A 26315-nucleotide genomic window follows, 5' to 3' on the forward strand; every position below is an offset into this window, starting at 1 on the left:
GAGTGACGGAGGCTTACTTCTACGTGTAGCATGTACATCTGGACGTCCCATTTCCTAGACCTGCCAAATAACTGTCTCCAACTCTCTGCTTTATGTTCTTTTCTCATTTCGCACACAACCTCTAACTGGTACGTGGTCCATGACTTCCTGTCATTTTAAGATGCAAATTTGCCTCAAAAGTTTGGCACATATTTTTACCAAAGTATTAGTCTGATCTAAAAAAACTGAAACTTATGAGCCCTGATCTTTTCATACAAAAACAAACAATATTAACAGTGTTATTTTACAATCTAAATGTAGGAGCTGCTTTAATTTGATGGTCATTAGAATGAAAATGCCATTTAATTGGATATATTGTAGAGCACCAAATTTCAAAGTCACTGAGCTTGCACAATTTCTCTCTGGTCCATACTTCACATTACGATAGTATATAATAAAGGTCATTTTCTACATCTTTTAAATGGCAGCAGGACGCTGAGTTTAAAACTCTGAGAACTGCTTGCAGGGAAAAGGTTTGTGCTGCATTCACCTGTCGTAGAGGTCGCTGCGAAGTCATCTGTCGGTCGGTGGGTGATGGAGTGGATTCCTCACATTCCGCCAACCGGTGCCGGTCATGCAGTCAGAGCTGTTAGTCCAAGTTCACACACTTCCAGTGGTTACAACAAGGCCTCACCTGTTGTTCATGGTCAGAGCAGAAGACTGTAGAATGATGTTGGTGGTCTGTGTTTTAATTTCTCAAAAATGAACATCATTTGTAATATCTGATTAAATTTCATCATTATTGTTCTTTATGAGGTGGGAAATATTTTTTGTTTCAGACAATAGGATTTTTATTATTATTTTTATTTACTGAATCTCTGAAATGTGAAAACACAAGTTTGGTGATCTGACCACAGTCATTATACTTAGGGCTGTTTGGAAATAGCACCCACCTACCCAGCCTCATACCACCAGTGTTTGTAAAGGTGCCGAGTGAGAAGGACTGCGAGTGGTGGCAAAAGAAAACCTGTAAATTGATCAAAAATGTTGATAATTTACTTGCTACTTCACATTATGTTCTGAATCACCAATATGCTATTTAAAACCTCTGCAATCCTTCAAAAGTCCCAAAAAGACAGGATTCTGCAAAGAAATGTACCAAAACACATGGATGATTTAGTTAATTTGTTTAAAGTGCTAAAAAAGTTGAGCTTGATTGATCTTTTTTACTTTCTCTTTAGTATTTCTATAGTAGCAATGCAGACAAAAAAGCACATGTGCACCAATCAGATATTTGAAGGTAATTTCTGATCTCTTGTTCTTGTAAAGCTCTGCCTAGTCAAGTCAAGTTTATTTATATAGTGCTTTTCAGCAACAAGGCACTCAAGGCGCTGTACGTAAGGAAAAACATTACAGTGATACAGAAAATAAAACAACAGAGGTAATTAAAAAATACAAATAAAATAAAGAGAATAGAATGATGGATAAGAAAATGAAAGAAAAATTGAACTGAAAGCGTAACTAACAATGTTTAGATGGCACAGTCAAAGGCCACTCTAAACAAATAAGTTTTTAATCTTGATTTAAAGCAACTTAGGGTTTCGACGCTTTTGCAGTTTTCTGGGAGTTTATTCCAGATTAATGGAGCATAAGAACTAAAAGCTGCTTCTCCATGTTTGGTTCTGGTTCTGGGTATGCAGAGTAGATTTTAGCCAGAAGACCTGAGAGGTCTGGGTGGTTGATCCACTGACAACAAGTCTGTAATGTATTTTGGTGCTAAGCCATTCAGTGATTTATAGACTAACAGAAGTATTTTAAAGTCTATTCTCTGAGCTACAGGGAGCCAGTGTAGGGACTTTAGAACTGGGCCGATGTGCTCCACTTACTTAGTTCTAGTGAGGATGCGGGCAGCAGCGTTCTGGATCAACTGCAGCTGTCTGATCGACTTTTTAGGCAGACCTGTCAAGACACCGTTGCAGTAATCAATTCTACTAAAGATGAACGCATGAATTCGTTTTTCAAGGTCCTGCTGAGACATTAGTCCTTTAATCCTGGAGATGTTCTTTAGGTGATAGAAGGCCGACCTTGTCACTGTCTTTATGTACCTCTGAAGGTTCAGGTCTGAGTCCATCACAACACCCAGGTTTCCAGCCTGACTGGTGGTTTCTAGCTGTATTAAATGAAGCTGTGTGCTAACTTTTAAACGCTCTTCCTTTGGTCCAAAGATTATTACTTCAGTTTTGTTTTGATTCAGCTGAAGAAAATTTAGGCCCATCCATGCATTGATTTCTTCTAAGCATTTACCCAGCGCTTGAATGGGTTCATGGTCACATGGTGACATCGTATCGTATAGCTGTGTGTCGTCTGCATAGTTATAATAACTTACGTTGTTGTTTATTAAAATCTGAGTTAGGGGGAGCATGTAGATATTGAATAGGAGGGGCCCTAAGATGGACCCTTGGGGAACGCCACATGTGATTTTTGTGCTCTCTGGTGTAAAGTTACGTAGTGACACAAAAAAGTCCCTGTCCTTCAAGTAGGATTTAAACCAGTTGAGTGCTGTACCAGAAAGGCCGACCCAGTTTTCCAAGCGCTCTAATAAAATGGAGTGATCAACAGTGTCGAATGCTGCACTAAGGTCCAATAATACCAGCACTGTGGTTCTTCCACAGTCTGCATTTATACGGATGTCATTGAACACCTTGACAAAAGCAGTCTCTGTACTGTGGTGGGCAGGAAGCCTGACTGGAAGACATCGAAGCGGTTGGTCGTTGTTAGGAAGTTGTTTAACTGCTGAAACAGCTTTTTCAATAATCTTACTGATGAAGTGGAGGTTTGACTTAGGCCTGTAGTTCTGTAGTTGCTCTTTTTCAATAGAGGTTTGATAATTGCTGTTTTCAGGGCCTGGAGGAAAACACCTGACAAAATGGACATGTTTATTATTTGTGTTAAATCAGATGTTATTACAAGCAAAGCTTTCTTAAGGAAAGCTGCACGTAAAAGATCGAGACAGCAGGAAGAAGAGCTTAGTTGCTGTACGATTTCTTCTAAGTTTTTGTAGTTTATTTGGTGAAATTGTGAAATTTTGCCAAAATCAGTTCTAGTTTTCTTATCATGTCTCTTTGGCAAACTGAGTCACTGCAGATGATGCTTTCAAAAATAACAGAAAAGTGGTCAGATAGAGCAACATGAGTTACAGACACCTTGGAAATGTTTAGACCCTTAGTGATGATTAAGTCCAAAATATGTCCCTGTTTGTGCGTTTGCTGTTTAACATGTTGAGTCAAACCAAAATTTCTAAGAGTGTCACATAGATTTATTGCTCTTCTGTCTTCAGGATTGTCCATGTGAATGTTGAAGTCTCCCACAATAATTAAACAGTCATAACAGTCTTTTTCTTTCTGCTCTCTGTGGAGGAGGACGCTTTTTCTCTGTCTCCCGCACCCCTCCCATATCTGCCCTGCTTCAGCTCTGTCTTGTCTTCTTTTTGGAGCCTCTTTTTGCATATCTTCCAAATTCTGAGTTATGGATTTGGTCAGCTGGTCTCTCAATGCAACTGACCACATTTTATCAACGAGAAGACAGGGTGAAGGAGAACCCACTTGTCTGGGCTGGACGTTTTTCTCTGGATACACAATGGACTCCTGGCAGAAGTGGAGCATTGTGTGTTTGTCGATAATGTCAGTCGAGGATGTTGAAGATATGTATATAATTGGATGTTTGATATCAGGATTTCTGCTTTTTGGAGTCAGCGGTTACCTGGCATATCGAGAAATTCGGAGAATGTCAGCAGCTGTTCTGGCAATTGTGAGGCTGCCTGGCATGTGTGATGGGATCTTCAGAGTGATCAACACTCAGACTGAGATGTTACGTGAGCTAAATCGCAGACTGGATGTGATCCTTACACAGGATCGCAGGCAGGTTGCGGTTCCTGGTCTCAGGGGTGAAATGGGATAAATCTTGGAGAAAGTTGTTCACTCGGATCTGGCGAAAGACCAGGAATTTGGCTGTTTGGATTCGCCTTTGAGAAGCACCAGCGAGACTCTCAAGGCTGACGGAAAATTAAGAGTCAGCCTAACCCAAATAATTATTGTTTTTCTGAATCTGGCTCCCCTGCACGGCCTTGATGGCTGGCTGTCTTCAACTTCTCCTGGAAGTTATGTAAACATGACGCTCTGCTCCCTCTGCCCCCTCCCTTCCCTGAGGACATCTGTGGACCTGCTCAGAACTTTGTGGCCGGTTGATGAACATTCCAACGAACCATCAAGGACAATGGCCTCTGTGACAGTGCTTCATGGACTTATTTGCACACACTCACTTGCACACATACACATGCTCAAGATAAACATATGCACCCCTCACACCACCTTCACTGATCCCGGCATGATGTTGTTTTGTAAACTTGTTGCTTCTTTGTGCTGAAGTTTTTTTGCAATCTCAAACTGTATCCTGCTAAGGATAAAGTGTGAAATATCATTTTTTTCCCTCTACTTACCTAATGTGGCCTCTTTTCTCATCTAAGGGCAGCGCCTGTGAGTGGGCAGCAAAGCCTCGGTGACCCGTCCCCCCCTTGTCTTGTGTCATGATGTCTGTTTGGATGGGTTGTACTGGAATTCTAATTTTCCCTTGGGGATCAATAAAGTATCATTGAATTGAATTGAATAATAAACACAAATCACAGATAAAAGCTCATTAAAATCACTGATAAAGTTTGTTTTGGACTTAGGAGGCCTGTAAATATTCAAGAACATGGTTCGGACCAGGCTCTTTACCTGGAGAGCCAAATATTCAAAAGAGTCAAATTTGCCCAGGAATACTTTTTTACACTTTAGTAAATCTTTAAACAAAGTGGCCACCCCTCCACCTTTTCTTTGCTGTCTGCTCTCACAAAGGAAATTGTAGTTTGGAGGCGTTGACTATCAGAATGGGAGCATCATTAAAATCATGTAACCATGTTTCTGTTAAAAACATAACATCAAGATCGTGGTCAGTAATGAAGTCATTGATTAAAAAGTTATTTTCCTGACAGAGATCTAATGTTCAGTAAAGCCAGTTTATATGACTTAGTTGCTGATATTAACTCTGTGTCTGGTTGTACCTGACAGTTTATGGCTTTTGTTGATTGTTTATTACTGTCTCTTATCCTTTTGACTTTGTTCTTTCTGTCACGTAAGCACAGAGATTTTACAACTATCTCCTATTAGGGGCCCAAGTTTTTCCTGGACATGCTCATTTCTGATAGTTACCACTGAGGCCCAGACTGTATCACAGAGAAGTGATTTGAAGGTCCAGATTAGGAGGAGATAGATAAGGAAGTGGTGGGGCTCTGCGGCATTTGGAAGATGTTGGTTTAGTAGCAGGGCCTCGGCCACGGGGGGTGTTGAATGGAGAAGATGTCAGAACCATTTGGATCCCGATTTTAAGAGCTCCTTTCATGTTATCAGAATCCAGTAAAGCAAAAAGCGGGCTCAGTGGGGAGGTGGGAGAGTTCTGTGCGGTTTGGGTCGGGGTCTGGGTTGAGGGGGGTATAACGGGGAGATCCACCTCTCCTGTGGATTTCGACGGGTTGACCTTTTGTGATGACCTCTCTTTCTCTGCCAACTGGCCAGTTGTTTCTGCTGGAGCTGTTGGAGGCAGCATTATCATTGTTGTTGATACTCCATGTTCTCTGCTGAAGGTTGAAGCTGCTGGCAGATTATTTACTGAATAGAAGAGATTAGATGTGAGACGTCTGGCTCCTGGCTTGTTTAAACAGAAACCATCTTGCTTGAAGAGTTGTCTTTTTTCCCAAACAATATTAAAGTTGTCGATGAAGTTCACAGGTATGGTGGCACATGTTTTTTTCAACCACTTATTAATCATCAGAAGTCTGGAAAAAATCTCATCTTCACAGAAAATCAGTGCAAAGGATCCGCTGAGAAACACCTTGATTTTGAGACTTCCAACAATATTCAGAAGACGAGTGAAATCCTCCTTCAATCCTTCTGGTTTTTCTTAGCCACGTCATCCATGGCTCCACAGTGTATAATAAGGTTTTCTAGAGACTGGTGCTTTTCTGTGATTGCAAGAATATTCTCTGAAATATCAGACACCACGTTACTGGTACCAATCATAACTTATGTGTTTTTCTTGTTGCAGAAGTTTTTAATCCCATCCACAGCTGTGTTGCCCACTATTATGGTTCTTGGTCTGGTAGGGCGCTTTTTCTCTGGCAATTTAGGAGAAGACTGTTTAGAATGGAGGTTGTTCTCAAACCCTTTATTGTTCTCAGAAGATGGATCATTTTCCTGGTTTTCATTCTGTAGTGGAGCAAATCTGTTTTGGAGGGAACTCCATTATTTCCAGCTGTCTCACTCCTATCAGTTGTTGTGACAGCAGCTCGCTGTCGAAGTCTCCTTTTCCCAGGGGAAACGGGGGCATTTCTCTGTAATTCTGGCCATTCTAATTTATTTAATTGCTGAGATCTTCCAGTGAGTCGTCCACTTTGATTTTTTGGGCATGCCCCTTAAACATGCAAGGGGGGTCTGCCGGTAGGTTTATTCTCAGTGTTCTGATTGGCGGTTGAGTTGTTGAGCTGGCTGTCACTGTTTGGGATCACAGACAGAGTTGAATCATCGTTGTACCCCATATTCACCTCCACATTCACTTCTAGTCGATGGATTTTCATCTCCAAAACAGACAATTTCTGTAAAAGTTTGTCAAAGTCCTCTGTGGAGAAGGGAGGCATTTTGTGCTGATTAGCTGGCGTCAACTTGTCCTTCTTTCGAGTTTAATTATAAAAACATGAAAATCCTTTTGAAAAAAATAAATAAATAAAAAAAATAAAATACATAATACATGCTGGTAAGAAGTAGTTTTATTCCAATATTTCTGTAATTTTGGCTAAGAGATAAAAAGTTAGGAGTAAAAGAATGCAAGCAAGCAGGGAGCTTAAGAGAAAAGCGTCTGAGCAGGCAGAGAGGCGGAAGTAGCCTATCAGTTTTAACCGATACCGATTTCTCTTTGGCAAATATTATTAAACAGTGTATTTATCTGTATTCTCCTTGCCAGGAGCAATCTTCATTTATTCATATCTGAAGCAGAGGTGACATCCTTTACCTTAACTCTCAGATTTCCAGAAAGCTGCCAACATTTTCAGATCCACCATGTTCCATAATAGACAGTGGTTGAAAGTTCAAAAGGATAAAACTGAAGAAATTCTGTTTTGTTTAGCCTTTCTGGTTGGTTGGCTCCAGCCAAACATCCCCAAGATGGGTATGATTTAAAGCCATATGACAGATTGTTTCTTCAGGACCTGTTGTACCAGACTTTTTTAGATGTTAACCAACCAAAACTGGAAAATTGCCAAATAACGAATAGCAAAATGACCAGCTCTCTGAAGGAGCCTGAAGAAGGCTTACATGCGATTGCGGAAAATAGTTTCCTTTTTATATAACTTCTTGCTGTGTCTGTGTTCTGAATTTATAAACGTCTCACTGATACAGAAACCAGCAATCGTTGTCTTCCAGTAACAGCTTCCACATTAAAAAGTGCTGGTGCCCGTTCTGGGTCACTTCACCTCTTTGCCTTCCTAATTCTATTTCATACCTCTAAACAAACCATTTTGTACCCATGTACTTAAAACATTGTGTATCTGCTTATGTTTCCTTCTAGTTGAATATTTCCATGAATTACTTACATAAATAATCAGTAAAATGATACAACCTCACATGTAATTTGATCCAATTTTATGGAAAGATTATAGAAGAATACTTTGTCAACACGGGTTTTAATAGATGTGTGATCAGTATAAAATGTCCCGCAGTAAATGACACCAAGCTGCAAAGGTGAAGGGACAACATGACCAGTACTTTAATGTTAACTATTGGTGCTTACAAGTCATGTGTTTTTCACTGATCAGAAAAGGATTTTTTAAGTTGCCAATGGGTCGGTGCATCTCCTAAATGCTACTCTGCATCAAAACAGGAAAAACTGCTGCTCTGAAGGTGAGGTCTCTTACTGAACAACAACAAAATATTTAAGATAATTAAAAAAAAAATGTTGCATTTGAAGGTTTTTTTTTTCACTCGCCAGAAAACGTCAAGGTCTTTAAGACTCCCAGAGCTGTCAATGCTTTTATTTGCTTCAACACGCAGAGTGTACAGACAATATGATAAACAAAATAATATTGAAAGGTGTATAGGAGTAGCCATCACCGAGCATAGTTGAGCTACTGAGGGCCTGAATCAGATAAAATAGATTTACAGTCTTAAAGCTGATGTCAAGTAATGAAATCTGATACACTACCTCTGCTGCATATCTGATGGGATTCCTGTTAACATCTTGTTCTACAATAAATCCAAACTTTGAAGAAATGTCAGAAGTACTTCTTTCTAAAAAGATCTGGAACCAAGAGAGCCACAGCTAAGCGGTAATTTGTAATAATTAGTGAGGGTAATCTGATACTTTATAGCTCACATACTGCTCCACCTGTCCTTAGTGGTCACAACTGTGACTCCTCAGTGAGGCAGAGGTCACCACAGTCCACAACGCCCTCTCTAAGCCCACATGGACACACACAATCTCTCCAGTGCCATCCTCCTGCGGTCAGCAGCAGGTCAGCAGCAGTGTCTGGGTCCCCTTTGGAGACAGCGTGTCTCCTAACAGCCTTTTGTCTGTATTACGTTTGAGTGACGGCACAGAAGAGGTTCCCTATATTTAGGCACTTGAAAACTAATCTCTGTTACTGTGTGTGTTTCAAAAGGGAGTGCATGTGCACTCTTCAAAGACTGAGAGTGGCCTTTGTGAGGAGGTAAGAACTGAAGCGTATGTTGAGAGTACAGAGAACGTCTGCATGCGATGACAGATGAGTGGAGGAAAAGTACTTCAGAGTTGGCGTGTCCAGACTTTCAAAGGATAGTTAAGGTTAAAAACTTACTGTTCAGGCTTCTAAATTAAGGTTTAAGGTTTAGAAAAACATTACATCAGTGAGGGTCCTCATTTAGAAGAAGGTGCAAATGAAGGCCTTCCCTCAGGCAACAAAAACTCAGTGTGTAAGAGTCCTCTGATCTGCTCTCCTGATGGAGGTTGAAACACACACACACACACACACACACACACACACACACACACACACACACACACACACACACACACAAAGCCAGAGGGTCCTGTTACACAGACAGAGTTCATCACTTACAGCTGGAGTGTCAGTATCTCTGTGGGGGCCCTGATATGACTATAAACTAATTAAAACTTGAACCATTTCTCAATATATATATCCTTTAAACTAGTTAAAGTATAAGCAATACATTTTAGAGGTTACAAAAAACTAACTACTTAGAAAAACACAATCCATGTTTTAATTATACATAGAATTTATAATTATAATAATTTATATAATTTCTTTCTAAAGATTTAACATGATAGATTATTTCTATTCAACTAGCTTTTCACATTGTTTTTGTTTCATTGTTTCAGAAAAGCTTTGTCAGCTTTTCTGAAAGGAATTAAGTTTTAAAGAATCTAAAATCATAAAGGAACTGTTAAATTTGCCCCGAAATACCATGTACTGATGACAGATTGGAATCGAACAATTTATCCTTTAATGGTTCTGATTGGTAATCAGCAGGCCTATAACTGAAAAACCTGTTTGTCCTGCTCCTTCCATTCATTAAGCAGATCTGTGGTTCATTTCATCATTTTTAGTCAGACATCCTGCCCACTTTTTTTCATTTGCCAAGTATGAATAAGGGTTCTCTAATGCAATGTGCCTCCACCTTGTTCCCTACAGAACAAGATCCTGAACAGAACTGGCTGCTGTCCAGTTTGCACTGAAAGTGAGTAAGTCCAACTCATGGGAGACTCAGATAATCTCTTCCTTATGCTGATTTTTTTTATTTTTATGCCCCAAAAGTGTAATAATATATGAAGCACATTAGAGCTACTATATTTGATGCTGTTTTTATTTATTAATTTCCACATATTTGTTTATTTTCACTGAAAAGCACTTCGGTCATCTTTTGGATGTTTAAAGTGCTATATAAATATAGGAAGAATATGTTTAATGGGAAATATAAGTCTAAATATTCACTTCCGAAAGCAAACCTCAGCCTTAGCAGCTTTGGTGAAATATTCCTCATTTTCAGGTCATTTTACTGCAGCAGAAATCCCTCGGCATGGTCTATTTCAGTAATACAAATAACCTCTAAGCCTCATTTGTACATAAAATAAAATTTAGTGTCATTTGGGTAAGGTTGACATTTTACCACACCACAGATGTTGGCTTCACTTCTGAGCAAGGCAAGTTAGAGCCACATTTTTCAGTATTTCTCATAAATTCTGTTTTTGGAGTTGGATTTCAGGTTTTCAGATACATTCGTTTTAAGGCTTGTGATGTCTTGGTGGTTTACTGTCGTTCCACTGCAGTTATTTATAGTGATTCAGATTTGAACATCATGAAATTTTCTGTTACACATCTTTTCCAAGTTTTTTTTTCAGCGTTCTCTTTCTCCATCTTTGTTTCTGTACAGAACCTGGGGTGTGCACAGTCTTTGGTGACCCTCACTACAACACCTTTGATGGCAGGACCTTTAACTTTCAGGGAACTTGTCAATATGTGCTGACACGTGAATGTAGTGGGATCCAATCTGGAATGCCAGGAAACAGCATCAACAACCCAGACTCCAGCTTCACGGTAGGTCAACTGGACCAGTAAATGGAGGGTGTGGTAATCTGCTTAATCCAAATTAGATGAGAAGGAAAAGAGAAAAACAAATCACCTCGGTTCTAGATGGAAACTTTTTAACTTTGCAAAATGTTTATTAATAAAATTCTTTAAATGCGTGACTTGTGTTTGTATTTTGTCCCTTTTACTCTTTCACCCCTAAATAAAATCCAATGCAGCCTTCAAAGTCACCTGTTTGATAGATATAAATTCATAATTAGATTCTAGTATAATAATAGCTGTTCTGTTTCTGGCCATTTAGAGAACATTAGTGAACAAACAGCTTCATGAAGACCAAGGAACACAGCAGACAGGTCAGAGTAAAGGTTGTGCAAAGGTTTAAAGCCGGCTTGGGTTATAAAACAATGTTTCAAGCTCTGAACATTTCACAGAGGACTCTTTAACCCATCATCTGAAAACATGGAAGAATGGCACAACTGCAAACCTACCAGTTAGTAGAGGTCCAACAAAGTGACAGGCCAGGCAAGCAGAGCTTTAATAAGAGAAGCCCCCCAGAAACACATAGCAACTCTTGAAGAGCTGCCATGATCCAAGGCTCAGCTGGGAGAATCTGTCAATAGCACAACTATTAGTCAAGCCCACAAATCTGGCTTATGGTGATTAGTAGAAAGATTCTTGAATTGTTCAATGAAAGCCACAAGCCATGCAGGGGACACAGCAAACAGGTGGAAGTAGGTGCTCTGGTCAAATCTAACCAAAATTCAACTTTTTGACAAAAATGCAAAACACTGTGTGGCAGAAAGCCAAATCTAGACATCAGCCTAAACACACCCTCCCCACTAAGAAACAATGGCACCAACATCATGGAGCTGGGATGGTAGATCAAAACATTTTCATGTGGTATAATGTTCTAGACCTACTTCAAAATGATGTTCACAGACACCATCCAGTCTTACTGAAGTTGAGCTTTTCTGCAAAGAAGAAATGGCAAAAAAATCAGATTTCTACATGTGCAAATCAGGCAGAGATCCACCTCAAAAGATTTGCATCTGTTAAAAGGCAGTTCAACAAAGTACTGACACAACGCAATGAATACAAATGTAAAACAAAATTCTGAACGACCTTGAATATCATCTATCATTTCCGTCCGTGTCCTGATTTAAGTACTGTTACAAAAAAGGGCCCAAAAAAGTGGATAACTAATAAATATTTTACCAAAACATCTGCCTGTTTTTTTCTTAAAGTTGGAAGACTGGAAAAGGATTTTGGTTTAAATAACAGAATATTAAGTTTCGAAGAGAAATTTACTAAAGAATCAACATATAATAAGTAAGCAGTGTATATATTTCTAATAATTAATTGTAGCTCAAACTTGTACTGACTTCCAGGTGTTGGTGAAGAACGATGCTCGGCGAACCCGCTCTTTCTCCTGGACTCAGTTTGTTGAAATTCATCTTGGTTCTTTGAGTCTCAGCCTTCATCAGCATCTCACGGTTCGAAGGAATGGTACTCGCATTGCACTACCGTACCACGGCCCTGGGGTCCACATTGACTTGGATGGATACCTGCTCAAACTCACCACCATCGCAGGTTGGAACACATTAAGACTCAAAGTGTAGTCGGTTATTTTTTGACAATTGAAAATTGAATCCATGTTTACTTTGTTCAAAAGAAAGATATTGTCTCCACAGTCCCTAAGCGTGGTTTTTTACACTTTCCTCTATACAGGTCTGGAAATCACGTGGGATGGCGACAGTTTTGTAGAAGTTGTTGCTGCTCCGCACCTGCGTGGTCGCCTCTGTGGGCTCTGTGGAAACTACAATGGTCAAAAGCGCGATGACACCATTGGGGGAGACGGCCTGTTAAAGTTCGACGTGGACGAGTTTGCAGAGTCGTGGCGAGTCGATGGAAATGATGTTTGCTCCCAGCGCCATCCACCTCACAGGTTGACGTCTCAACTGTGCCCTGGCACTGTCAAAGTCAAGCTTCGGGCCCACAGAGAATGCCAGAAGATTAAGTCGTGGGAGTTTCAGAAGTGCCACCGTGTGGTAGATTTCGGCTCTTTCTACAGGTAGGAACACGGCTTATGTATAGTTTAAAAAAATACCCTAGTGTTTTTGTTTGTTTTGGGATTAAGATCGACGTTTTTGTTCATTAGCCACTTTGTAGCTGATTCTATGTATGATTAGTTTCATTAAACGGGAAGAACCCTTTGTAGCCCGGCTTTAACCCTCTGGCCAATGTCAAAGTCGCTTCAATATTTCCGTAAAATGTTCTTTCCTCATGGTGCCATCTATTTTGTGAAGTGCACCACTCTTTTCTGTAGCTAAATACTACCACAACATGACGTTGACACTCCAAAAACCTTAGTTCAGATGGTGTTCTCAGGCTTGAAAGCTTCCCCATTTTCCTGCAAATGAACTGATTATCATTATGGCCAAACAATTTAGTTTTATTTTCATCAGACCAGAGGACAAAAATTCAGCCCAATTCTGGAAACTGTATCCAAGGGTGAACCAGAGTTGTGAAGGTCTACAGCTCTCTTCCTGACATCTTAGCTCATTTCTTTCCTCCTCATGATGAAATCAGTGCGTTTGACATGTGCTGTAGGTTAACAAACAATGTTGTGAATGGACTGGCGACCTGTCCAGGGCGTACCAGCTCCCCCATGACCCTGTAAAGTAGGAGTGGATGGATGTTCCAAAAGTGAGGAAAAATGACCCATTATGTAAAGCTGGTCTACACTAAATCATATTCTGCTCTTCCTAGGTCATGTGTGACAGATATGTGCGAGTGTCCAGTCCATAAGAACTGCTACTGTGAGTCTTTCATTGCCTACAGCCGAGCCTGTGAGAGGGAAGGAGTGCCTGTACTGTGGAAGCTTGACAACGTCTGCATTGGTTAGTGGTTTTGCTCATCACCCATCCCATAGACTAATAAATTAAAAAACAAAAATATGCTAGTTCAAAGAGATTATGTATTTGAGCTGCAACAGTAAAAGATCTAAATACTGCCCTTTCTGTTTTGCCTTGAGGGTGTTGCATAGTTCCACGTTCAACTTAAAGGTATTCTCAAAGAGAGTTACTTCCACTGCTAAGCTGCCTAAATGTAGAATTTTATTATCAAGAGTTTTCTTTCCTAGCTGGTCTACATACTACTGGATACAATTCCGATGGCAAATGAAATGGACATCTCTCAATGGATAATAAAGTAGTGTAAAAGGAGAATCATTTAAAATATATACATTGCATTTCTTACATTATACTGAGAAACTGACATGCTATTCCTATGTTTCCTTCTGATATTTTATATTTTTAGTGATGAGTCTTTGAGGTTGGAAGGCTTCCTTGCCATCGCCCTAATCTTTTGTTCCATCCACAGATTTAAGTTGGGGCTTTGGCTGAGCCACTCCAACATGTTAATATTACTTCCAGTCAGAAGAAATGTGTTGAAAAAATAGAAGATGACTTTAAACCCAAATCTGCCAGGTGTATGAATAATTTGTGGTTTAACCGTATGAATTTGCCAACAAAACTGAATTGATCTGAGTTTATGTTCTCTCTGATCTGCTATTTGAGTACCTTGCAATCACAATGCAAACTATATTAAACACGTGTACTAAAAAAACTAAGAGGAATGCATGAGGATAGGAAGGTTGACACACATAGATACAGATATCTGTTGCTTCTGGTTTTCATGGTTTAAGTCTTGATTTTCTCTTTGTTTTTACTTCTTCTTCTTGTACTAGCCACTCAGTGTAAACACGACGCAGTCTATGACACCTGTGGTCCTGGATGTGTTAAAACATGCGACAACTGGAATGAGATCGGACCGTGTCATAAACCCTGCGTGGCTGGCTGCCACTGCCCCGCCAACCTGGTGCTGTTCCAGGGACGCTGCATCAAATCCACGACCTGCCCTGGACGATGACCCTTGTTACCTCTGACTGAGGGGGGGGGGGGGCTAATTTAGGGAGACTCATCTGTAGTATCCAAACTTAAGGACCAAACTAACAGAAAAACATTAAGGACGCTACTGGGTTCAACTCTACCAATCAAACGCACCATGGTATTCAGGGTCCATAATATTGCAAAGAATCTGCTTCAGTGACTTCCACATAAGAGAAACAGACAACGTGGACAGACTGACACGCGACATTCAGTCTCAGATGTCCTTTTGATACCAAGTACTGTGATATTAGAAGAAAAACTAAAATCTCAAGATGAAACTCAGGACACCATCTGGAGATTTTACACATCACACATCTGAGGACTGTTTAGCTTCTCGCTTTGGGCCTTTGAGAAACTGCTTGGGCCAGAGGACTCATCTCGGAGCCAATCAGGTGCCCTCTTGCAAAGACTTAAATTGGAGGCACTGGGTATTTAGATTTGTGCATTAATGAGAAACTTTCTGATGCATCACATCAAGCTGCCCAGCTGATCTCTATTCCATCAGTGCATACTATAAGCTTACCAGAATCATAAATGAGACAAAACAGCTTTTAGATTATTAATGCTCTAATTAATATTATGTGGTGTTGATGTTAATTTATATATCCTTTATTGACAGGTTGTAGCAAGAGCCAGGATCAAGAAATCTAATTGTTTTGTTTGATTCAAAGGGAAACAAAAAGCTATTTATGTATTTGTTGTGTACTTTTGTGTTACTGTTTGAAGAGAAATGCACAAATGTGACTCAATTATTGCACCATTGCAGGGAATAAGTACTGTATTGTATTAAAGCTCCATGTACAGTTTGTTGTGGATAGTATAGAACTGAAGGTGTTTATGCAAACAAATGTTTCACTTGACAAAAATTATTTAAGACCAGCAATATACCATTTTTTTCGAAGTTGCTTGTTGACTGCTTTCTCTACTCTTCAAAGTGCTCGATGAATATTGGGTGAAACTAGAATAATACATGACCCTAGATGGCAATTACAGTATTGGGAGCAACATTCAATAGAATAACAACAGTCAAAAAAAAATAATAAATACTTCTTTTAAAAAATATATCTGATTCTAGATAAAGAAATATGAGGTAAAAATGAACTAATTAGAAGCTTAAAAAGTTGCAAAATGTTACATTTTTTCTAATATTTTTTAAATAGTTTAATCCTTTTTGTAGATATTTAAAAATGGATTTTTTCTATATTTCACTGTTATGTTTGCTGTTTCTGCAACTAATACAGAAATATAAAAAAGTAATGAAGAGAAAAAGATTAAAGAAACTGTATTTTCTTAACTTTATATTTAAGACTACCTAAATTATTAAATATATACAGAATAAAATAATACATGAGAATTTTGTTTTAATTTACAGAAATGTTTCTAGTTATTCATTGTACGGATTTCTTAATTTTATTTTAAGACTTTATTATACTACCAATTGATTCTCGATTAACATGATGCTTTTTGCCCCTCTACAGAGATCTTTTGGTTTTACTTTTCTTGTCACACTGAAATGGTTCCGATTAAACATATTTATGTTTCAGAACAAAAAAGACCTGAAATAACCACAAAGGTATTTTTCAAATGATGATCTCATTTATTATCATGATATAAAAAATTCTATCCAAACCAACCAAGCCCTATTGTGTAAAAGTAATGATCCCTTAAACTAATACTGAATGTGCCACCGTTGGTGGCCACAATGGACCCCAAACATTAGTGATAACTGTAAATGAGTCTCTAACATCGATGTGGAGGAATTGTGGGCCAAATTGAAAGGTTTTTGAGCATTAAAAGGCCTGTTTGAGGTCATGCCACAGTATCTTAATCAGATTTAAGCCCAGACTTTGACTAGGCCGATCCAAAACCATTTTGTTTTTTTGAGTGTTTCAGAGCCAGATTTGCTGGTGTGCTTTGAATGCATAACCCAAGTGTGTTTGAGCTTGAGGTCACAAACAGATGGATGGCCGGGCCGCCTTCTTCAGAATTTTCTGCTAGAGAGCAGAATTCATGGTTCTGCTGGTTACAGCATGTCATCCTGGTTCTGAATCAGTAAGGCAACCTCGTACCATCAAACTCCCACGACCACATTTGACTTTGGACATGATGTTCTCTTCTTGTAATGTTGTATCATTTTTACACTAGGTGTAACCGGACACACATTTATTAAAAATCTTCACTTTTGTCTCATCGGTCAACAAAATATATCCCCAAAAAAGTCTCCAGGATCATCAAGAAGTTTTTTGGTACATATGAGACGGGCCTTTGCCTTCTTTATGCTTAGCAGTGGTTTTTAAACTTGGAACTCTTATTTGATGTCATTTTTTCCAGTCTCTCTTTTATATTATTGAATCATTAACTGAGGCAAATGAGGCCTGCGGTGCTTTAAATGTTCTGTGTTCTTTTGTGACCTCCTGGATGAGTCATCGAAGGACAGCAACTCCTGGGAAGGTTTAACATTGTTCCCTGTTTTCTCAATTTGTGAAAAATGGTTCTCACTGTGGGTCACTGGAGTCCCAAAGCCTTAGAAATGGCTTAGTACCCCTTCTCTGTCTGATAGATTTTAATAACTTTGTATCTTCTCTGTTCTGGAATGTGCATAGCTTGGGTTTTGTGTTGCTTTTTGAGATATTTTAGCCTACTTCATGTTGTCAAACAGTTCATGTTTAAGTGATGTCATTTTGCATTTACTCAGGTTATGTTTTTGTGGTATTAAATTTTTTTTGTATGATCTGAAACATTTAAGTGTGACAAAAAAAGCAAAAAAACAGAAGATATTTGTAAAAAGAATACATCATACATGTGATGAAAATACATCAGCGCACACCTACTGATACACACTTTTGTAAAAGCGCTATCTGCTCGAAGTAAAAAAACAGAATTTCCACCATGAATGTGTGGAATATTTTACTGACATTTGCAAACTTAATACAATCCAAATCTCACTTAAATAAAGGTCTAAGACAAAAACAACACATCTAAAATAACAAATACAACACAGTACATAAGACAAGTTTTCCAATACTTTTACAGTTTAAATGTAAAACACCAGAGAAGAAAATGTTGGTTTCCTTTTGTAGTTCAATAATTCAGTAACTATTTCTTATATTTTTAGCAGATGCCTAAAAATAAGCCGAGCTAGATATAATGTTTTTTAGGTATTAAGACAGGTGACTGTTTTGTTAGTTCACTTAGATAGTAACGATGCGTTCTATTTGCACTCAGAAGTCAGATTTTGTGTGACAGGTAGTGTTCTCATTTAAATGTACTTAATTTCTCTTTATGCCTTCCGCCCCGCCCCTCCAGAGTTTAAAAGTAAACACTAGGTGACATAGTTGCTACCAGGTTCAGTTGGAGAGGCACGTTTTTTTTGTTTGTGATAACTCTGGCTGTGTTTTTACCATATTAAATTTACTACTTAGGATCCCACAATCAATTAAAAGCAATGGATGCGAGTAAAAGCCCCAAAAAGGACTCGCCAGAAAATTCTAGTCAGTATCTCCAAGATCAAGTTTAAAAATGGAAAAACCCTTTTGAGTTATTCAAATTATTTTTCCATATATTTTACAAAAAACATGTTGTAGGCCTTTGTATTTAGTTATTTTATTATTGAAACTTCTATTAACCAACAACTAAATGATAATCTCAAAGATAAAAATGTTTGCAGTTAAGTGGGGAAAAAACAATTGGAGTCATTAATTATACTGTTTGCACAGAAAAACTCAATTCAAATCTAAAATGATCACAGATACACAATCAACATTCCTGCACGTCCTTCCAATGACGAGCCCCCCCTTTTTTTTTTTGGCATTTTCTGAAAATAATAAATTTACTTTCATTGCTAAACTAAAATATTGTAAAGTATTTAAAGCTACCGTGGTCTGGTATATTTCTGGATCAATCAAACAATACACGTCTGAAACAAACTAAAACTCTTCTATAAGCTTGTTTTGTTTTAAGCCACCTGCAATATAAACCTTTCATTTGATTTAAAGAACTGTCAGATTGTGAACATTTCTCAAACACTGCCGTGATGCTTGTTATACCTGACTTTGAGATCAAAAAATAACATTTAAAGATCAAACATTAATAATGAGAAAATGGACATGTAAGATGCAGAGCAGATGGAGTAAACAAAGTTGTCAGTTAGTAACACTGTCTGCAATAAACAAAAACGTTGCAGCTAAACTAGTAAATGTAACCTTTTTATCAAAAATATTTTCATTTTTCCAGTTTCAAATATACTGTAGTTGACTTTCTTCAGTTCTATGCTACATCCTTTGACATTTCACAGAAAGGTGGACACAGAAAGCAAGTTGATTTAAACGAAAGACCAACAAAAACAAATCATAACATTACCTTGCAGAGAAACCAAACCAAGCTTGTAAGAAACCATTTTTTGTTATTTCAAATAAAATTAGTCAATGAATGTCTGTTTCTGTTTTCATTTTGAACCTTGTCTGCCATCTTGTGGTGAGGAAAAAACATCCCTAGAATCTGGCCTGAGCCTGTTGCTTTAAAACTTTCAGCCAAACATATCCAACAACCAATGGAAAAAATACAATGAGCCACTTTAGAGTAGAAAAAAATGAACAGCTTTTACACGAATTTTAAACACCCAGACTTCCTATATAATTGATAAAAAAAAGGCATATGTCCCAGATGTTAAAGATGGCCGTTCGGATTAATTTGTGCATTTTGTTGATACGAAGAAAATTAAAGAATTAAACTTCTATAATAAAGCTGGGATTAATAGTGACAAGCTGAACACTGACTTGGTTTTAAAAGTGGGACCTTAAAATGGAAAACAAGGTTTACACTACAGCTGATCCTTTCCATTTGGTGGCATCTACTTTCACAGATAAAAAACAAAATACGTGTCCATCTTTTATTGGAACTATTGTATTTTTGCAGAGCATGAATGCAAATCTATTTTATGTTGAAAAAATACAACAATAACATAAGAATGTAAAGAGGATTTCCACAGCTCTGTCTGCCGTACGGGGAGGAGCACCTTGGTGGTTCCGTTTGAAACCTTTTTCTAGTTCATTTTAACATAAAAACAAAACTGAATAAAAATAGATGATTCCGCAGATAAAACTAGCTTCTTTTAGTAGTTAAAATATGTGTGAAAGCTCTAAATACCATCTTCCACCCCCCTAAGGTAAAACGTCTTTTTTTCCTATACAAAACAAAATATACATCTAATAAAAATACACTCCTAATGTGTCTGGGTGGCCATCTTTATAGATATACTAAAACAAATGTAAAAAAATACAGTAAAACTACAATATAAAGCTGAATTCAGCTACCACAGCAAAGAAACAAATGAATCAGGCAGAGATGAAGGGGAGGAGGAGTGTGGAGGAGGAGAGACTGACCCGGAGAGTTCAGTCGTCATCACTGTCGCTGCCCGACTCGCTGAGCTGAAGATCGTTTCCTGTGGAGATCAGTGAAAGAAAACAGGTGAGAAAATGATTTCTGAAAACATTTCCTACTCCTGACCCCTCAGACACTCACGGAGTGTGTTCATCAGCTGATTGTTGCCCTGCTCCCGGTCGATTCCTCCGTTGACCATGGGGAGGCGACTGGGGGAGGTCTGGCTTAGTGGTCGCGGGGCGTCGTTCTCACCATCGCTGCTGCTGTCGTCACCACTCCCCGAGGCGCTGGCTGAATCAGAGGAGCTGCTGCTGCCGCTGCTGCTCATCTGCTCTATCACCTCCACTTCTGCTCTCAGCTCTGCCAGCATGGAATCAGCAGGGTTATGTTTCATTCCTACGTTCCCCCTTCATACGGATTCATTTACATAGCCTAAAACTTATCTTCAGCCTCTTAATATTTAGGATTTAGTTAGCTTTGGTGTGTGTGTGTGTGGCCGAACCTCACCTCTCTTGATGTCATCGAGCTGAGGCTCAGGGGAGGGGTTGTCCTTAGTTTGGGAAGGGGAGGTTTTGATCCCAGTTCCGGGTTTTGTTGGGGCCCGGAACTGAGAGCTAGGCTGGCTAGAGCGAACTGACTGCTGCTCAATTCGGGCCTGGATCTTACTGCTCCCCTCTGCCCTATAGAATAAACACACAGCAGATATACCTGATATTAGTAATCCAATCATTTAGTGAAAAACAGTCTTGAATGTTAAATTACATTTGTCCCTTTGTATTTTTATTTTGTCTAAAAGTCCAAAGCATTGACCTCTTACCTTGTTTTCTTCACCTGGATGCTGCTGCTGAGCTTCTCCAGTACATATTCACCGGTGTCATGGTTAATGATGAGCACACAATCCTTCTGATATGGTCGTTTGTTTCCTTTAAAGACTGTCATTGGAGGCGTCGAGCCCTGAAAGATGTTTTTAGGTTAATTATCCACAGATTTCATTGAAATGTGAGCAAGTTGTTGTCTATCATGACTTTTTCAACTAATCAGGAAACAACTGACCAATATCTCCCATTTTAACCAATTAAGAAGCATTTGACTGGTTTATATAGTGAAGTTGTCAATTGTAATCACTGTCATCGTACTTAATATGTCAAACTGGAGTTTCAGGAATTGTCAAGCTGGCCTAACTGGCAATGTGGAAGTTGCTTTGTGTCACCCTCCTCTGAGAGTCTTACTGGAATGTGAGGTAGTGTAATGGTAACTTCATCTCCCTTCCCAACTTGCAGCTCTCCTTCGCAACTCGTGTCAATAGATGCTGGCTTGAAGTCATCTGAAAAAGAAATGGAGTTATTAATTACATTATCTGATATAACAAGATGGCGCCGCAGATGGTCGCCTCGGCGTGTTGGTGCGCATTGTTTTGTTTTGTTTTTTGCTTTAAAACGGTCTTCTGTGATGGTACCCGGAGCTCTCTCACCAGAGAAGAACTCATGAACATCAGGGCTACTACACCAGAGGAGTTATTTCCAACATTTCTGCCCACTGCTCTGGAATATTTGGACATTCTGGTCAAAGGTGCGCTCACCTTTGTTCACGCGGTGAAACGCCGGAAGAGAGGGAAACGGGCTGGGGTGCTGGTACGTCTTCGCCAGCGTGGACTACGAACACCGTTACCTGGAATATTTCTCTCTAACGTGCGCTCACTTCCCAACAAAATGGAGGAACTACAACTGTTGTTGGGGAAAAACAGGGACTTTTATTCATCGGCAGTTTTGTGCTTCACGGAGACGTGGCTGTGTGGATTAATACCGGACTCTGCGCTGCAGCTGGCAGGATTCCAGCTCTACAGAGCGGACAGAGACACGGAACTCTCCGGCAAAGCGAAAGGTGGAGGAATCTGTTTTTACCTCAACAGTGGTTGGTGCAACGACGTGACAGTGATTCAGCAGCACTGTTCTCCAGACCTGGAATCCTTCATCATAAACTGTAAGCCTTTCTATTCCCCCCGTGAGTTCGCTTCGTTCATCCTGGTCGGTGTTTACATCCCCCCGCAAGCTAACGTGCAGGTCGCACAGCGCATGCTCGCCGACCAGATACTGAGTGTGGAGCGGACCAACCCGGACTCCTTAGTAATCGTCGCTGGTGACTTTAACAAAGGTAATCTGACCCACGAACTTCCCAAATACAGACAGTTTATAAAATGTCCGACCAGAGAGGACAACATTCTGGATCACTGTTACACCACCATCAGAGACGCTTATCACGCCGTCCCACGTGCTGCACTGGGCCAATCCGACCACATCATGGTCCACCTGATTCCTGCATACAGGCAGAAACTAAAGCTCTGCAAACCTGTTGTGAGGACGACAAGGAAGTGGAGCAGTGAGGCTGTGGAGAATCTCCAGGCGTGTTTAGGCTGTATAGACTGGGATTTGTTCAGGACTACTACCAACAGTCTGGACGAGTACACAGAGGCTGTGACTTCCTACATCAGCTTCTGTGAGGACAGCTGTGTACCATCATGCACCAGGGTGAGTTACAACAACGACAAACCCTGGTTCACAGCTAAACTCAGAAGGTTAAGACTGGATAAGGAAGAGGCCTTCGGGAGTGGGGACAAAGACATATACAGAGAGGCAAAGTACAAGTTTGGCAAGGCAGTGAAAGAGGCCAAACGACTGTACTCTGAGAAGCTCCAAAACCAGTTCTCAGCCAACGACTCTGCGTCTGTCTGGAAAGGGCTCAAGCAAATCACCAACTACAAGCCGAAAGCCCCCCACTCCATCAACGACCGACGCCTCGCCAACAACCTGAACGAGTTCTACTGCCGCTTTGAAAGACAAAGGGACAGTCCTGCAACCATCTCCCACGACGCCCCCCAACAGCTGCAGCCACAATCCACCACCCCCACCTCCCCAACCTCAAGAGGGGCCTTGGCACCTCCAATCCCCACCCTGAAGTTCCCCCCCACCAGCCCCCTACCCACGCCGAGGACGGCTCTTTCCATCCAGGAGAGGGACGTCAACAAACTCTTCAGGAGACAGAACCCCCGGAAAGCTGCTGGTCCGGATTCTGTCTCACCAGCCAGCCTGAAGCACTGCGCTGATCAGCTGTCTCCAGTCTTCACAGACATTTTTAACACCTCACTGGAGACATGTCATGTGCCAGCCTGCTTCAAGTCCTCCACCATCGTCCCTGTTCCCAAGAAGCCAAGGACCACAGGGCTTAATGACGTCAGACCCGTCGCCCTGACCTCTGTGGTGATGAAGTCCTTTGAGCGCCTTGTGCTCTCACACCTAAAAGACATCACCGACCCCCTCCTGGACCCCCTGCAGTTTGCCTACAGAGCCAACAGGTCTGTAGATGATGCAGTCAACCTAGCCCTTCACTTCATCCTCCGGCACCTGGACTCCACAGGAACCTATGCCAGGATCCTGTTTGTGGATTTCAGCTCTGCCTTCAACACCATCGTCCCAGTTCTGCTACAGGAGAAGCTCTCCCAGCTGAGTGTGCCCGACTCCACCTGCAGGTGGATCACTGACTTCCTGTCTGACAGGAAGCAGCGCGTGAGGCTGGGGAAGCACGTCTCTGACTCCCTGACCATCAGCACCGGTTCCCCCCAAGGCTGTGTTCTCTCTCCTCTGCTCTTCTCCCTGTACACCAACAGCTGCACCTCCAGTCACCAGTCTGTCAAGCTTCTGAAGTTTGCGGACGACACCACCCTGATCGGACTCATCTCTGATGGTGACGAGTCCGCATACAGATGGGAGGTGGACCATCTGTTGGACTGGTGCAGCCAGAACAACCTTGAGCTCAACGCTCTAAAGACAGTGGAGATGGTTGTGGACTTCAGGCAGAACCCAGCACCACCTGCCCCCATCACCCTCTGTGACTCCACAATTGACACTGTGGAATCTTTCCGCTTCCTGGGAACCATCATCTCCCAGGATCTCAAGTGGGAGCCAAACATCAGCTCCCTCATCAAGAAAGCCCAGCAGAGGATGTTCTTCCTGCGGCAGCTGAAGAAATTCAACCTGCCAAAGACTATGATGGTGCACTTCTACACAGCCATCATTGAGTCCATCCTCACCTCCTCCATCACCATCTGGTACGCCGCTGCTACAGCCAAGGATAAGGGCAGGCTGCAGCGTGTCATTCGGTCTGCTGAGAAGGTGATTGGCTGCAGTCTACTGTCACTCCAGGAACTGTACACCTCCAGGACCCTGAAGCGGGCAGGGAAGATTCTGGCTGATCCCTCCCACCCCGGTCACAGACTCTTTGAGACTCTCCCCTCTGGCAGGAGGCTGCGGTCCATCCGGACCAAAACCTCACGCCACAAGAACAGTTTTTTCCCATCTGCCACCAGCCTGGTTAACAAAGCCCGGAAACCACACTGACACTCTCCCTTTCACCCACACCCCCCCTTTTTTTGCTGACAGGACACCTGTAACCTGTAACTCTATGCGTTACATTAATGCTCAGCTTGGACTCCTGCTTTACTTGCACAATGATCACCTGCACTGTTGTATTGCTCTTGCATCTTATACTGCTCTATATTTACTCTCACTCACTTAAAACTGTGCACTTATATTTATATTATATTGTAGATATGTTTGTACTGTTTAATTTGTATTGTATTGCACCGACTACGCCAAAACAAATTCCTTGTATGTCCAAAAACGTACTTGGCAATAAAGCTTTTCTGATTCTGATTCTGATTCTGATTCCGGTCTGTTTGGAAACGTTTTATGACAAGTTCTGTCAGTTAAATGAATTGTGCCTATAAATACTGATGACTTGGTTGTTTTCAATCAGTGTAATGCTGGTTATCAACAACTCCCCAATATACTGTATGTCCTAACTACGATCTGCAATATGACATTAAATATTACACCAGTAAAAGAGGAATATGTAGAAGCAACCAGTCGTTAAACTTACAGTTTTTTTATTACATATCGAATGAATGAATGAATAAATGAATGTTTGTTGATGACCGTCTCATTTGTATTTTTGGTGTATTTATGAACTGAAGTCTGCTCATACAATTAGATTAACTTGCTTCAAGTACAGATTCACAGCCTGCAGGCTCTAGTCCACTCCAATCACAACGCTATATAGGATTACACTTAAAAAAAAAAAACAACATAATTTTCTCAAAACATGTTAGGAGCACGAAATGTTTACCTTTACTCTTTCACCTTCATTTCAAACTATATTCTAAGATTGTTACAATTTATAAAACATCCTTTTTCAGCTGCTCACTTTAGGAGCAGTAATTATCGGTCTCCATCTTACCTGATCTCTATTATATCCTTTTCTGTCACACCAACCCTCTGTATATTCACTTTTAGTACTCCTCTCTGCATCCCTCTTCTGGAACACCATCTCAGAAACAATATCTCTGTCTTGTCTCCAGGTCCGTTTATCAAACCAACCTATATAATCAAATTTTTTAAATATTCAGGTTTCATTTTGAAATTTCATACATTTCCAAACTGCGGTTTCCAGGTCTAAATAGGTGAGAGGGCCAAACAAGTTAAAGGTCACAGAGAATACTGGCAGTACAGATAAGAAACAAGTGTGAGGAAAATACGGAGTTATTCAAACTGATAGCTTCATTACAATATTTACCAATATGACTGCCATTGCTCTGTGATTATAACATCTACGGCTTTGTGGTTTCTCTTGCAATAATAACTAAAACAACTAAGCTATGCTTAAATTCGAAAAATCAAAACTCTTGTGTGGTAGATAAAGATGTGACATAAAATACTGTATGTTCATCTTAAGTGCAAAAAAGGGTGGAGAATACAATCTCGAAACACAAATGTCTGGTAGTCAATATTATTTACTCATTACACCGTTTTCCCAACCATTGTGTTAAACATTCAAAATCAGCAACCAATTCAAATTAACCATTGACTGTTAATGATTAAGAACCTAACTGAAATAAACTAAAGTTTTAAACTTTACAAATATTTTCAAAGATCTTGTGAGGTACTATTTTGGCATGTATTTAAAATATATTCGTATTGTTCAAAATTATTTTAAAGTACTTGATAAGCATATAATACTAAATAATTATATTCTTATGCATAAGTCATTTAGTCTTATGCATTAGTATTTAGTAATGGTCCAGTGAGCTGTAGCTTCTGATCATGACTGTAAACAAACACGGCAGCGCCTTTGACACTCACATCTGATGGTGTGAAAAGATGATTTTGGCCTCTTCTCGAAGCTTTCTCCAAGCTTCAAAGCGTGCTCTTCTTTATCCAGCAGCGGGTTCGTACTCCCATTCATGGTCGAGGTTTGTTTAAAATGACTAAAAACTTACATTTGCGTCAAAT

The 26315-nt window shown here is 40.2% G+C and overlaps 2 protein-coding genes across 2 annotated transcripts in view; one reads left to right on the forward strand and one right to left on the reverse strand.

Annotated features, from left to right (window-relative positions):
* bmper (BMP binding endothelial regulator) overlaps nucleotides 1–19024 on the forward strand; it is a 49063-nt gene extending 30039 nt beyond the window's left edge. Inside the window, exons 11-16 of the mRNA XM_047360593.1 lie at nucleotides 9752–9797; nucleotides 10491–10654; nucleotides 12034–12235; nucleotides 12374–12716; nucleotides 13415–13545; nucleotides 14394–19024. Coding sequence (XP_047216549.1) covers nucleotides 9752–9797; nucleotides 10491–10654; nucleotides 12034–12235; nucleotides 12374–12716; nucleotides 13415–13545; nucleotides 14394–14575 — 1068 coding nt within the window. The 3' untranslated portion in view covers nucleotides 14576–19024. The remainder of the gene's footprint in view (nucleotides 1–9751; nucleotides 9798–10490; nucleotides 10655–12033; nucleotides 12236–12373; nucleotides 12717–13414; nucleotides 13546–14393) is intronic.
* eaf1 (ELL associated factor 1) lies at nucleotides 17486–26293 on the reverse strand. Its single transcript, XM_047360597.1, has 6 exons — nucleotides 26166–26293; nucleotides 21204–21298; nucleotides 20792–20928; nucleotides 20482–20654; nucleotides 20116–20334; nucleotides 17486–20035 (listed from the first exon to the last, which is right to left on the reverse strand). The coding sequence occupies exons 1-6, from the start codon at nucleotides 26266–26268 to the stop codon at nucleotides 19986–19988; spliced, it is 777 nt and encodes a 258-aa protein (XP_047216553.1). The 5' UTR covers nucleotides 26269–26293; the 3' UTR covers nucleotides 17486–19985.
* Between the last annotated feature and the right edge of the window lie 22 nt (nucleotides 26294–26315).

This window comes from Girardinichthys multiradiatus, chromosome 3, assembly GCF_021462225.1.
Source record: "Girardinichthys multiradiatus isolate DD_20200921_A chromosome 3, DD_fGirMul_XY1, whole genome shotgun sequence".
In the NCBI taxonomy this organism is placed as follows: Eukaryota; Metazoa; Chordata; class Actinopteri; order Cyprinodontiformes; family Goodeidae; genus Girardinichthys; species Girardinichthys multiradiatus.

Coding starts and splice junctions, on each gene's coding strand:
- eaf1 (XM_047360597.1), bottom strand. CDS start 26,268: ATGAATGGGAGTACGAACCCGCTGCTGGATAAAGAAGAGCACGCTTTG. Junction 21,299..26,165: donor ATCTTTTCACACCATCAGAT/GTGAGTGTCAAA, acceptor TTTCTTTTTCAG/ATGACTTCAAGCCAGCATCT. Junction 20,929..21,203: donor TTACACTACCTCACATTCCA/GTAAGACTCTCA, acceptor AACATCTTTCAG/GGCTCGACGCCTCCAATGAC.